This window comes from Trichechus manatus, unplaced genomic scaffold (genome assembly GCF_000243295.1).
Source record: "Trichechus manatus latirostris isolate Lorelei unplaced genomic scaffold, TriManLat1.0 scaffold00050, whole genome shotgun sequence".
In the NCBI taxonomy this organism is placed as follows: domain Eukaryota; kingdom Metazoa; phylum Chordata; class Mammalia; order Sirenia; family Trichechidae; genus Trichechus; species Trichechus manatus.
In genome coordinates, this window is record NW_004443986.1 from 10,345,375 (window position 1) to 10,358,692 (window position 13,318).

At 39.0% G+C, this 13,318-nt stretch overlaps 1 protein-coding gene across 3 annotated transcripts in view; it reads left to right on the top strand.

Annotated features, from left to right (window-relative positions):
* The first annotated feature begins 697 nt into the window (after nt 1-697).
* The window catches only part of STK31 (serine/threonine kinase 31), a 124,063-nt gene continuing 111,442 nt past the window's right edge, over nt 698-13,318 (top strand). For 2 of the 3 annotated variants that reach the window (XM_004377458.2, XM_004377459.2), the window contains exons 1-4: nt 714-763; nt 1,853-1,899; nt 1,984-2,036; nt 6,210-6,308. In XM_004377458.2, the coding sequence (XP_004377515.1) occupies nt 714-763; nt 1,853-1,899; nt 1,984-2,036; nt 6,210-6,308 (249 nt within the window). Of the gene's footprint in view, nt 764-1,852; nt 1,900-1,983; nt 2,037-6,209; nt 6,309-13,318 lie in introns of all 3 variants that reach the window. The other variant, XM_012555859.1, reaches the window with a different exon arrangement.

A 13,318-nucleotide genomic window follows, 5' to 3' on the forward strand; every position in this document is an offset into this window, starting at 1 on the left:
CTAGAGAGCGATGTTGATGGTAGAGTTTGGCTGAGAAATGCTTGTAAAGCTACTACTAGTCTGGAAAACTGCTTATCACAAGCATGATTTTCCCCTTTCCAACTTGTAAAAGGAATGTTGGGTATCTTCTAACCCAGGTGTTTTAAAATTTAGAGCAACGTGAGCCAATTAGTAAAGACCACCAAATCCAGTCCGGTGTCTTATGTCACTATTTGAAGCCTTATAGAAGGATCCCTGGTGGCGCAGTGGTCACGCTTCCGTCTGCTAACCAAAACGTCGGCAGTTGGAATCCACCAGGTGCTACTTGGAAACCCTACGGGGCAGTTCCATTTTACCCTATAGGCTCGACTCCAACGCAATAGGTTTGGTTTTGGTTTTGCAGAAGGAACGCCTTCAGGTGCGTTAGGCATGTAAAACCCTACCGGCACGCAGTCTCTTGTGCTCGGCTCTCCGCCTGCGGGGAGTGCACCAGCGATTGCTCCACCGCGCCCCGCCCCGCCCGCGCTTACCCTTAAGCACGAGGTCTCGGTAGCCACGTGGGCGGGCGAAGCAGCGGCTCCCGCCAAGCCCAGATGATAGCGCAAGCTTGCGTGCGCAAGCGCAGTGTGCGGCGTGAGCTAGAAACGCCAGGGATCGCGCGGTAAGGCTCTGCACGTGCGTGACCGCGGGGTGAGGTATTGTCGCAGTGACGAGCGGAGGGCTGAGGGCCCAGCATGTGGGGTCGGGGTCAGTTTACTAGAGCTTCTGTGGCGGAAAGTGCGAGGTCAGTAGTAGCCCTTGTTTCAGGTGCGATGGTGGTCGGTTCAAGGATTGTATTTTTAGCGCTGGTTACGGTGTAGGTCGCCAAATCTGGGGCAAGGCCCATTTCTTGGCTTTTCTGCGTCCTCGAGATGCCAGCCACAGCTGAGGGCACCCTGATTCTGAGTGTGGTGCCGGTGGGCGAAACCTGATTGCAAATAACTTCGTTCTGAGTGAAAATGGGACACACAGGCTTAACCTGGGGTGAAATTCGCCTTTTCTTTCCCTTCCTGCAAATTGTGTCGTTTAAACTTTAAACCCCCTCATAAAATAAGTGTTAGGGAGCTACTTGTACTCAATTATTACAAATTCTAGCTGTGAAGTAGAGATTTGGAGCAATAGGAAATGCCATTTGGTAATCTAGGCATGCAGAAAGTGGATACAACATCACTTCCTTCCTCATTATTACAGAAATCATTTTTTCCTCCTTTTGAAAATAAGATTTCAAAATTAACCTATTCCACGAGTAACATCTTTGAGGCATGTGTGGAGGAATTTCCAAAGTAAATATTTTTTTCATTTTACTAAGTTTAAGACAGAGTCTGCCAGAGAAATGTGTGATGAAATTGTAAAATACAATATACTCAAGAAGAATAAAGGAATTAGTGATTGGAGAGAATATCTTTTGAACACAATACCGAAGTTTCACATGATCTCCCAATTATGGAAAGAGAAAACTATTATAAACTCTGTATATGTCACAGGACAAAAAAATAAAACTTTAATACTTTATTCTTATAATTTTTGTTACAGCTTAAAAAAATAATTTTTTCAAATGCAGTAAGTGGTACCAAAATGTCTTCAAAACAAAGATTCTTCCTCCAATACTGGTCAAAAAGTAAAGTACAAAGCATTTTAAAGTTTAATTGACCAAAAGCATGTAAAACCGGTTTGGAATTTGTTTGGGGAGCACTGTTTTTAATTTACCATTTGAAATTAGATACCTTTGTTCATGAAAAAACATTTTTTTGTGAGAATTTTAACATATGGTTTAGTCTTTATTCACATTATCAGATGATTATTATAACCTAATCAAGGTATTGAATTGTTTTAGTTTTTCAGGAATTGTCAATATGGATGAAGATCCACATTTCAATAAAGGTACTGATACTAATAGTTTTGGCTGTAAGAGCTAGGTGATATTGATTAATTTCTAATTGTCTTTCCATTGTGATTTGGTTTTAGTTGAAGATGTTGTTGGAAGTCATGTAGAAGATGCGGTTACATTTTGGGCACAGGTAAATAGCAGTTCCCTTGATTTCTCTTTCCCTTCTCTGGTAACCCGTGTTCTCCTCGACAAAAAACAGAAATAAAAACCCAGGAACATATTTATGATTGTCATTCCCAATGTCTAGTTTTTATTGAACATTATTTAGCACAGGCATTCTTTAAAAGACAGATGGCTATAGCTGGGGCTTTACCTGACTTATGAGTAGTATATTTATAATAGATTGAGCTCCTGGGAAAAGAAAAGGACGATTGTGATTTCAGAATTTCACTTCAATTTAAACCAACAATCTAGGCTGCATAAATTGCCCAAGATGCTGAAAGACTGTTGTATTTGTTAAGTTACAGCCCCATCTAGGGGTCTTTAGTAAGATTGTTTCTTGAGAGATGTTAAGTTTTTACGTCTCTGGTAATTTTTTCGAAATGGCTGAACTTTTTGATTTAAGATGTGGAGTCTTACTAATTGTAAAATTGGAAGCACTCCTGAAAAATTTCTAATTTCTTTATGCTTTCTGTATCATGGAAACTCCTTTTTGGGAGTGGGATGAATTGGCAATGTGGAAAATAGAAGAATTTATGAAAAGAAAAATTATAGAACATGATTAACTCAGGGTTCTTAAATCTTTATATAAAACATATTGTAAAAAGGGATATTCATAGAAAACCTGTGCTAAATTTGTGTTTCTGCTTATGCATGTATTCTGTAAAGGGTGCCCACGTATTGTGATTCTATGCTCGTTGTCTGTGTATTATTAAGACCTCCATTATGCTCAACAGTGTCTAAGTTGGATGATAAATTGTATGTTTAAGTTCAATGTATAGGAACATCATTTATTAGTTTAAATAAGATTTTCTAGATTAACCTGTTGCCATCGAATCGATTCTGACTCACAGCAACCTTATAGGACAGAGTAGAACTGCCCCATAGGGTTTCCAAGGAGCGGTGGGAGGATTCGAACTGCCAACCTTTTGGTGAGCAGCTGAACTCTTAACCAGGGCTCCAAGAAATAGAGTCACCCAAGTAATTTTAAATTTTCTCTCAGCAATGTTAAAAAATAAAAAATAAAAAAAAGAAAATATACTAATATATTTAATTTAATATGTCGAAAATATTAACATTTCAACACGTAATTATCATAAGAAATCTTAACAAGATAGTTTACATTTTTTAATGCTAAGTTTTTGAAATCCAGTGTCTATTTTAGACTGATAGCACATCTCAGATCAGACTAGTCACTTGTCAAGTGGGTAGTGGCTGTTGTATTGATCCGTGCATCTCTAGACTTTGATTTCAGTTGAAACCTGTGTGAAGCTGTCGGTTGAGTTTGGAGTTATAATTTGAGCTTAGGACTTAAATATGTGACTTAAAGAGTTAGATAATAAATATATTAAGCTTTGTGGGCCATACAGTCTCTGTTGCAACTACACTACTTTGCCACTTCCGCTGTTGTAGTGTAAAAGCAGCCATAGCCAATACATAAATGAATGGGCATAGTTGTGATCCAGTAAGAATTACAAAAATGGGAGTGGGGGGTTCATAATTTGCCATACTCTGATTTAAACTGTAAAGTTGAGGCCCTTGTAGAAATTTAAACGCATTTCAAAAAATCATGAAACATGTCTTGAATGAAGAGATAGAGATTGAAACGTAGAACTTCTAATGGCATCCAAATGAACCTAATGATTATTTCGAGAAAACCACAAAACCAGATCAAACCTGTTGCCGTCAAGTTGATTTGATTCGTTGCGAACGTATAGGACAAAGTAGAACTGTCCCTAGAGTTTCCAAGGAGCGGCTGGTAGGTTTGAACTGCCAACCTTTTGGTTAGCAGTCAGTCACTTAACCACTGTGCCACCAGGGCTCCTATTTTAAGAAGGAAGTTGTAAAATTTGCTTGGGGGTGTAGGCATGAAGAAGAGCAAATAGAGATTGAGAAATATGTAGTCAGGCCATGCTGAGGGTCTGTTGTTGTTGACAGGTCAGGTCTACTTACATATATTGTCTCTTTTTCTGCCATAGTGGATTTCTGCCATAAAATCCACTTATACTAGAATACTTCTGAATTATTAGTATGCGCAGTTGGATGGGTGGCAGCTCAAGGAATCTTCAGATTTTTGACCTTTATTTGAAACAGCTTCTATTTATTTTCATCCATATAGCTACAGAGTCTAATTATGTAGAATATTTTGGTATATTCTGAACTTTAGAGTGCTAATTCCAGGAGTTTATTCAGGAAGACTGCTTCTAATGTGTCTTGGGGTCAGTTTACAGTTAGTTTCCATTTTTACTGTACAGGGACATAGATATTCATCCTGATGTTTTTGGAACTGCTCTTCCAGAGTTTCTTTTCTGTCATCCTAGATAATCATGTTCTTTCCAGTGTTACTGAATGTTTTGTTGGTATAATATTTAGAACATATGTATATTTAACTTTTTATTTTGAAGTAACTTTTGACTTAGAGAAAGTTGCAGAGTTGGTACAGAGGGTTTCCATATATGCTTCACTCAGCTTCCCCTTCTGTTAACATCTTACGTAGCCATAGTACATTTATCAAAACCAGGAAATTAACATTGGTACATTACTGTTAACTGAACTATAGACAGCATTCACATTTTACCAGTTTTTTTGTTCTTTTTTTCTGTTCCAGGATCCCACATTATATTTCATCATCATGTCTCCTTCCATCTTTGATAGTTCCTCACTTTTTCCTTGTCTTTCATGACTTGGACATTTTCTATGAGTACTAGTCAGTTGTTTTATAGCATATCCCTCAATTTGGATTTGTTTGATGCTTTCTCATAAATAGATTGGCAAGAATACCACGAAAGGAAGTTACATCCTTCTCACTGCATCATATTGGAGGTTCATAATGTTGGTATATCTCATTATTGGTGATGTTAGCCTTGATCCACTTGGTTAAGCTGGTAACTTCTGGGTTTCTTCACTGTAAGGTTACTGTTTTTCCTTCTGTAATTAATAAATGTATTAGGGAGAGATACTGTGAGACTATGCAAATATCCTGTCTCCTCAACTTTTCACCCACTAATTTTATTATTTATTTGGTGCTTACCTAATGGTGATTTTCTATTCCTCTCATTCTTGGTACATATGTTAGGAATTATTCTTCAAAGGAGATTTGTTCCTTCTCTGCCAGTTATTTACTTAATTTGATCCCATGGATATTTAGTCTACGGATTATAATCTAATACTATCATTACTTATTTTCTTGCTTCAGGTGACCCAACTTTGGCCATTAAGAAGTCCTTCAGCTTGGCTTCTCTGTCCTTTAAACGTTCCCCTATTCTGTTTTTGAGCACTTCTTTACTTTCTGGCACCACCAGATGTTCTAGGATCATCTTTTATTTCTGTGTCTCAGACCTGGAATCAACTAGTCTCCAAGAGATTAATGGTTCCTTTTATTGGAGAGTGGTGTTCATAAACAAAGATCTGGACAGTATGTGTGCTTATTGCTATTGGAGTGTACACACACACACACACACACACACACACATGCATACACATGCATACACATGCATACACATACTGTGAATTCATACTGATACTTTCCAATTCTAATCTAATACCACAAAGTTCATTCTTGCCTGTCTTTATTTGTAATTTCTTTCTCCGACAGTGAGAAAAGTCTGCTGTTACTAGGTATATTTAATTATTTGTTCAATTCTAGTGTACATGTAAAGTAGTTTCAAAATTGCTAACCCATAACCCTGTGAAAAACAAATTTACAGTATTTGTGTGCAGAGGAGAATGTATATATTTTAAAACTGTTTGTATGTCTGTTTCCTTTATAAATCCATACAATAAATATGTGAGGAGACCCATGACAGTCGACCAGAATATACCATTCATTTTGAGTAATTGGAAATTGATCTAAAGTAAAATCTAGAGATAATTATTGTTTAAAGTGACCTTCCCATATGATTTAATAATATTTGGCAGCTTGGTTTGAATTCTGAGTAATATGAACTCATTGAGAAATAACCTTTTTCTATAGCCTAGTCCCATTTTTTATAAAGAGCTCATTTGAATTACAGAAGAATACTGACATAAGAATTTAATTTCTAATACTCCAAAATCTTTTAAGTTATCATGCTTAGTAGAACTTCCAGTTGTATAACACAGTCAAATAATGTTTTATTGAATCTTATACTTGTCTTCATTATAGAGTATCAATAGAAATAAGGATATTGTGAAGATTGGTTGCTCATTGTCTGAAGTTTGTCCCCATGCCAACTCAGTTTTTGGGAATCTTGATCCAAAGAAGGTGAGCCATATTTTTGGATGTAATTATTCTGTCTCTCCTGTTAGCTTTCTTATTTGTATAGGAATATTTTCCTATGTATGAGATTTTATAGTTTTTGGGATTCTTGGTATTTGCAAGGAAGAAGCAAGTTTTTAGAATTTGCATAAATTGCAGTCTTAGTAAATTTATTCATTCAAAGATATAAATGGCCGATACGCAAATAAAAAAAGATGCTCAGCATCATTAGTCATCAGGCAATGCAAATCAAAACCACAGTGAGATACTGCTTCACACCCACTAGAATGTTTATACTAAAAAAGTCAGGTAACAACAAGTGTTGGCAAGGATGTGGAGATAACAGAGCCCTCATACCCTGCTGATCAGAATGTAAAATGGTCTCGCCACTTTCAAAAACAGCCTGGCAGTTCATCAAACGATTAAACAGTTACCATATGACCCAGCAATTCTACTCCTAGTTATCTACGTAAGAGAAATGAGAACATGTTCACACAAAAACGTGCACAAATGTTTATAGCAGTATTATTCATAATAGAGAAGTTGGAATATGGTATATACATACAATGGAATATTATTTGGAATGATACATACAGAGGAATGAAGCACTGATACACATTACCACATGAATTAACCTTGAAAACATTATGCTAAGTGAAAGAACAGTTACAAAAGGCCACATACTTCTTGATTCCATTCATATGAAAGTCCAGAAAAGGGAAATCTATAGAGACAAAGTAGATTAGTGGTTGCTTAGGGCTGGAGGGAGAAGGGCCAGTGGGATAACGGGAGACGGCTGAAGGACACAGGGTTTCTTCTAGAGGTGATGGAAATGTTCTAAAATTGTCTGTGGTGCTGGTTGTACATACTTGTGAATATATTAAAAACCATTGAATTGTTCACTTTAAATGAGAGAATTGTATGGCATGTGAATTATATTTTAATAAAGCTGTTAAAAATACTGTCTTTTACATACTAGGCACTGTGTTAAGCATTGAATATACAATGATAAATAAAATAGAACCCTTGTTTTGACACTGATTCACAAAAAATTTGTAAGAGACACTTTTTGAAGAATAAGTTGAGTATCTTTTTCCTTTTTTTATTGAGGTATAATTCATTTACAGTAAAGTGTATAATTTAAAAACTTAAGGATGCAGCATGAATGAGTTTGGTTGAATTTGATAAGTTTTTCCGTATGTAAAATGTAACCACCACTTAGATCAAGATGCGGTTCCATTATCCCAAAAGATTTCCTCTGGGCCCTTCTTGTTAAGTAGTACCCTGGAGGTAACCACCATACTTAGTTTCATCACCATAGATTAATTTGCCTGTTTTTAAATCGTATGAGTATACTCTTTGTGTGTTTGGCTTCTTTTGCTCAGTATAATTTCTGAGATTCATCTATGTTGTGTGTATTGATAGTTTGTTGTTTTTCAGGCTGTATGGAATTCTGTTACATGAATGTATCACAATTAGTTATTGTTTATTCTCCTTTGATGGGCATTTGGATTGTTTTCAGTTCTTGACTAGTATGGATGAAACCAACTTTATGGAAATTCTTACACAAATCTTCTGACAGATGTATGAACTCATTTTTTTTTTTTTAATATGTACCTCAGGGCAGAATTACTGAGTCGTAGGGTAGGCATATGTTTCACTTTAGTAGATATTACCAAACACTTTTGCAAGTGTTGAACCAATTTAACCAGTAAACTATGAGAGGTCCAGTTTCTTCATGTCCTCATCAACCCTTTGCATTGTCAATCTTTTTAATTTTAGCTATTCTGATGGACATGCAGTGGCATCTTGTGGTTTTAATTTTCATTTTCCTAATGAGTAATGGAGCCCTGGTGGCGCAGTGGTTAAGAGCTATGACTGCTAACCAAAAAGTTGGCAGTTCGAATCCACAAGCTGCTCTTTGGAAATCCTATGGGGCAGTTGTACTCTGTCCTGTAGGGTTGCTATGAGTTGGAATTGACTTGACGGCAGTGGGTTTGGTTTGGTGGTTAATGAGTAGTGAGGTTATGCATGTTTTCATATTTTTCTTGGCCAATTGAATATCCTCTTTTGTGATGTGCCTATTCAAATCTTTTCACCATTTTTAAATCGAGTTTTTTGTCTTGATTGAATTGTAGGAGCTCTCTCTCTCCTGGATATGAGCTCTTTGTCTTTCATATTGCCAGTTTGCCAGTATCTTCTCCCAGTCTGTGACTTACCTACTCACTTTCTTAATGATATCATTTGAAGTCAGATTTATCATTTTTTTCTTTTTTGGTTAATGCTTTGTGTTTCCTATTTAAGAAATCTTAACTTACCCCCAGGCCATGCTATATTCTCCTTTTAAAAAGAAAGCTTTATTGTTTTATCTTTTATATTTAGGTACATATTTACCTCCAGTACATTTTTTTGTTGTGATGTACAAAAAAGGTCCTATTTCATTTTTTTCCATATGGATATCTAATTATGCCAGCACCGTTTATTAAAAAGACCACCTTTTTTTAATACTGAATTGTAGTGGCACCTTTGTTTTAAGTCAAGGTATATGAGTGTTGACCATCTTTTTAAAAATAATGGATGCCTGTAATTTTCGCTAGGGATGTGATGAATCGGAATCAACTCAGTAGCACACAACAACAACAACAACATAATCTTGGATGCATTGGTTTCTTTGCCAAGAATTTACTCTTTGGGCATTCCAATAAGTACATAAAGATGTGCAAATACATTCACTGCAGCATTATTTGTAATAGGTAAAACGGGAAACTTTAGTTAAATGTTTGTTAATATAGTGCAGTAGTAGTAACAATAATAATAGCTCACGTTTGTTGAGTCAGGCAGCATTCTAAGCACTTTACCTATACTAACTCATTGAGTACAACAACCCTATGGGGTAGATATCATTATTTTATACCTTTTTTGGAAATTGCAATTTATGAAAGTAACCATCTAGTTAATGGTGGAGCAAGTATTCAAACCCAGGCATCACAGAACCCACCTTCTTAACTGTTACCTTATACTGGAATAATTAGTAAATTTGTGTTAGATCCTTATGTTGGAAAACTAAGTTCAGGCAGTCCCTGGATTACAAACAAGTTCTGTTCCTAAGCCTCTGTTTAAATCGAATTTGTATGTAAGTTGGAACAGTTAGTTACTGTCTTAGGCTGGGTTCTCTAGAGAAGCAAAACCAGTGAAGTGTGTATATACGGAGAGAGGAAAAAGGAGAGGGAGATTCATCTCAAGGAAATGGCTCACTCGATTGTAGAGGCTGGCCAGTTCCAAGTCCGTCGTCAGGTGTCAGGCTAGATGCTTCTCCTGACTCACATAGCTATAGGAGCTGATGAATCCAAGATTGACAGGTCAAATGGCACGCTGCTGGGTCATGGGCTTTGGAGGCTGACGAATCCAAGACTGGCAGGTAATACGACAGGCTGCTGGCTTAAGTCCCAAGAACTGGAGATTAGATGATGATGAGCTAGATGCAGGATCCAGAATGAGCAAAAGCCAGCGAGCTTTGCCAGAACGTCCATATATATTGGATGCAGGCCACATACCTGAGGAAACTCCCCTTAAAACTGATTGGCTGATCACATCATGGAAGTGATTATATCACAAAGTGAGTATAACTACCTCGTTACAGAACTGCCAAACCACATTGTACACATCTCCTTAATCCGTACACAATCTCTAAATAAAGACAATTACGAAGTTAAACTTGTGCCTAACACGATAACAGCTAATACATGTACAACCAAAAATGCGCTAGCCCTGTTCACATCTTATATTTGTAACGGATGGGAAAAGAGAAGTAAACAAAAATAATTGCTATATACATACACACACACACAATAAATCAAGAAATACTCATAACAATTACAGTCAACTGGTCACGTGGTTGTAACTGGTATTTAGAACTATCTTCTTCCACCACCCATTCCCTTTACCCTCAGGAAGCACCTCAGCTCATCATGGTTTTTTGCCTGGTGGGGTGACCCAAACCATTCCTGAAGGGTCTGAGCCATTAGAAGTCATGTTGGAGTTGGGTTGCTGTAGTTTTCCATTGATTTTAATCACAGGGCATGGTAGTACTGAGAGAAACCCTGAGGGATCACCTGTATTCCGGACAAGCTCTTTTTTACCTTCATTATGTAACCAGTCTGATTTCCCCTTTGTAGTCAGGGTGAATCACACCAGCCAATATGATAACTCCCTCCTTTGCCTGTTGATCCAGAGGCATGAGGAGCCCAAAGTGGCTGGGTGGCATTCTTAACTTCCAGTTCAGTGGAATCCATGTTGTGTCTCCAGGTGAGCGCATTCCTCCCTTTGGAACTCAGACCTTTAGACCTGCAGAGCATAGGGTCGCAGGGATAGGAAGCAAAGATTTTTCGAGTGGGTCACCAGGGGCAGTAGTGAGTGGTGTCACTCTCATCTCCACCTTGATTCCTGTAACCGTGAATCCTGGCTATGGGGAAACAGCTTCTATAGATTGGACATTGTTTAGAGCATATACAGTCTCCTGGAGAACGTTGCCCAAGCTGTGCAAGTGTTGACACCTAGCTGATGGCATAGTCATGTCTTTAGAAGGCCATTCTATTGTTCTGTCAAGCCAGCTGCTTCAGAATGATAGGGAGCATGGTCAGAGCAGTGAATTCCATGAGCATGAGCTCATTGCTGCACTTCATTGCTGTGAAAGCAAGTCCTTTGATCTGAGGCAATGCTGTGTGGGATACCATGGCGGTGGATGGTGGTTTTGGCAGAGGCATTGTGTGCAGGAAAGGCAAGTCTGTATCCAGAGTAAGTGTCTATCCCAGTAAGAAAAAATCTGCCCTTTCCATGATGGAAGTGGTCCAGTGTGATCAACCTGCCACCAGGGTGCTGGATGATCACCTTGAGGAGTGGTGCCGTATCATAGACTCAGTGTTGGTCTCTGCTGCTTGTAGATTGGGCATTCAGCAGTGGCTATAGCCAAGTCAGCCTTAGTGAGTGGAAGTCCATGTTGCTGAACCAGTGCATAACCTCCATCCCTGCCACTTTAGCCACTTTGTTCATGAGCCCATTGGGCAATGATGGGAGTAGCTCGGGAAAGAGGATGACCGGTTTCTGCAGAAAGCATCATTCTATCTGCTTGATTATTAAAATCCTCCTCTGCCAAGGTTACCCTTTGGTGAGCATTCACATGAGACACAAATATCTTCACTCTTTTTGCCCATTCAGAGAGGTCTGTTCACATACCTCTTCCCTATACCTCCTTGTTTCCAATATTCCAGTCATGTTCCTTTCAAGTCCCTGACCATCCAGCCAAACCATTGGCCACAGCCCATGAATCTGTATACAGTCGCACATCTGACCATTTCTCCTTCTAAGCAAAGTGAACAACCAGGTGCACTGCTCGAAGTTCTGCCCATTTGGATGATTTCCCTTCACAACTGTCCTGCAGGGAGGTCTTAGAAAGGGCCTGCAATGCAGTTGTTGTCCACTTTCAAGTGGTGCCTGCATATTGCGCAGAACCATCTGTAAACCAAGCACAAATTTTCTCTTCCTTAGTCGACTAATCATAACATACTCCCTGCGAGGCCATTGGTGCGGTCTGAGTGATGACAGGTACTGTAACAGGAGTGGAGACCATGGGCATTTGGGCTACTTCCTCGTGTAATTTACTTGTGCCTTCAGGTCCTGTCAAGTCCGATCTTGTATATACCACTTCTATTTAATGATGGAGTGCTGCTGTGCACATCAGACTTTATGGCTCTGTGGATCAGACAACACCTAGTTCATGACGGGCAGCTCAGGCTGCATGGTGACTTGGTGTCCCAAGGTTAAACGTTCAGTCTCTGCTAAGATTCAGTAACAAGCCAAAAGCTGTTTCTCAAAGGGAGGGTAGTTATCTGCAGTGGATGGCAGGGCTTTGCTTCAAAATCCTAAGGGTCTGTGTTGTGATTCACCAGTAGCGGACTGCCGAAGACTCCAGACAGCATCTCATCTGCCACTTACGCCTCAAGCACTGTTTTGATTAGCTGGATAATACGGTCCAAGTGACAGATCAGCTTGCATGGCAGCCTGAACCTGTTGCAGAGCCTCCTCTTGTTCTGGGCCCCACTCAAAACTAGCAGCTTTTCGAGTCACTTGATAAATAGGTGGAGTAGCACACCTAAATGAGGAATATGTTGCCTTCAAAATCTGAAGAAGCCCACCAGGCGTTGTGCCTCTTTTTTGGGAGTAGGAGGGGCCAGATGCAGTAACTTATACTTTCACTTTAGGAGGAATATCTCAACATGCCCACACCACTGGACTCCTAGAAATTTCGCTGGGGTGGAAGGTGCCTGAATTTTTGTGGGATTAATTTCTCACCTTCTGGCGCATAAATGTTTTACCAGTAAGTCCAAAGTCATTGAAACTTCTTCCTTACTAGGTCTAGTCAGCATAATGACATCAACGTAATGGACCAGTGTGATATCTTGTGGAAGGGAAAGGTGATCAGGGTCCCTGCACACTGAATTATGACATGGGGCTGGAGAGCTGATATACCTCTGAGGTACGACAGTGAAGGTGTATTGCTGGCGTTGCGCTGGTGTTCCTTCGAAACAGGAATCAAGAAAAAGGCATTGACCAGATTAATAGCTGCATATCAGGTATCAGGAGATGTATTAATTTGCTCAAGCCGTGAAACTACATCTGGAACAGCAGCTGCAGTTGGAGTCACCACCTGGTTAAGTTTCCGAAAATCCATGGTCATTCTCCAAGATCCATCTATTTTTTGCACAGGCCAGATAAATGAGTTGAATGGGGATGTGGTGGAAATCACCACCTCTGCATCCTTCAAGTCCTTGATAGTGGCAGTAATCGCTGCAATCCTTCCAGGAATGCAGTATTGCTTTTTTTTTTTTTTAATTGTACTTCAGGTGAAGGCTTACAGAACAAATAGTTTCTCATGAAACAGAAGTACACATGTTGTTTTATAACGTTGGTTAACAACCCCACAACATATCAACCCTCTAAGTTCTCAACCTCTTTTTTTT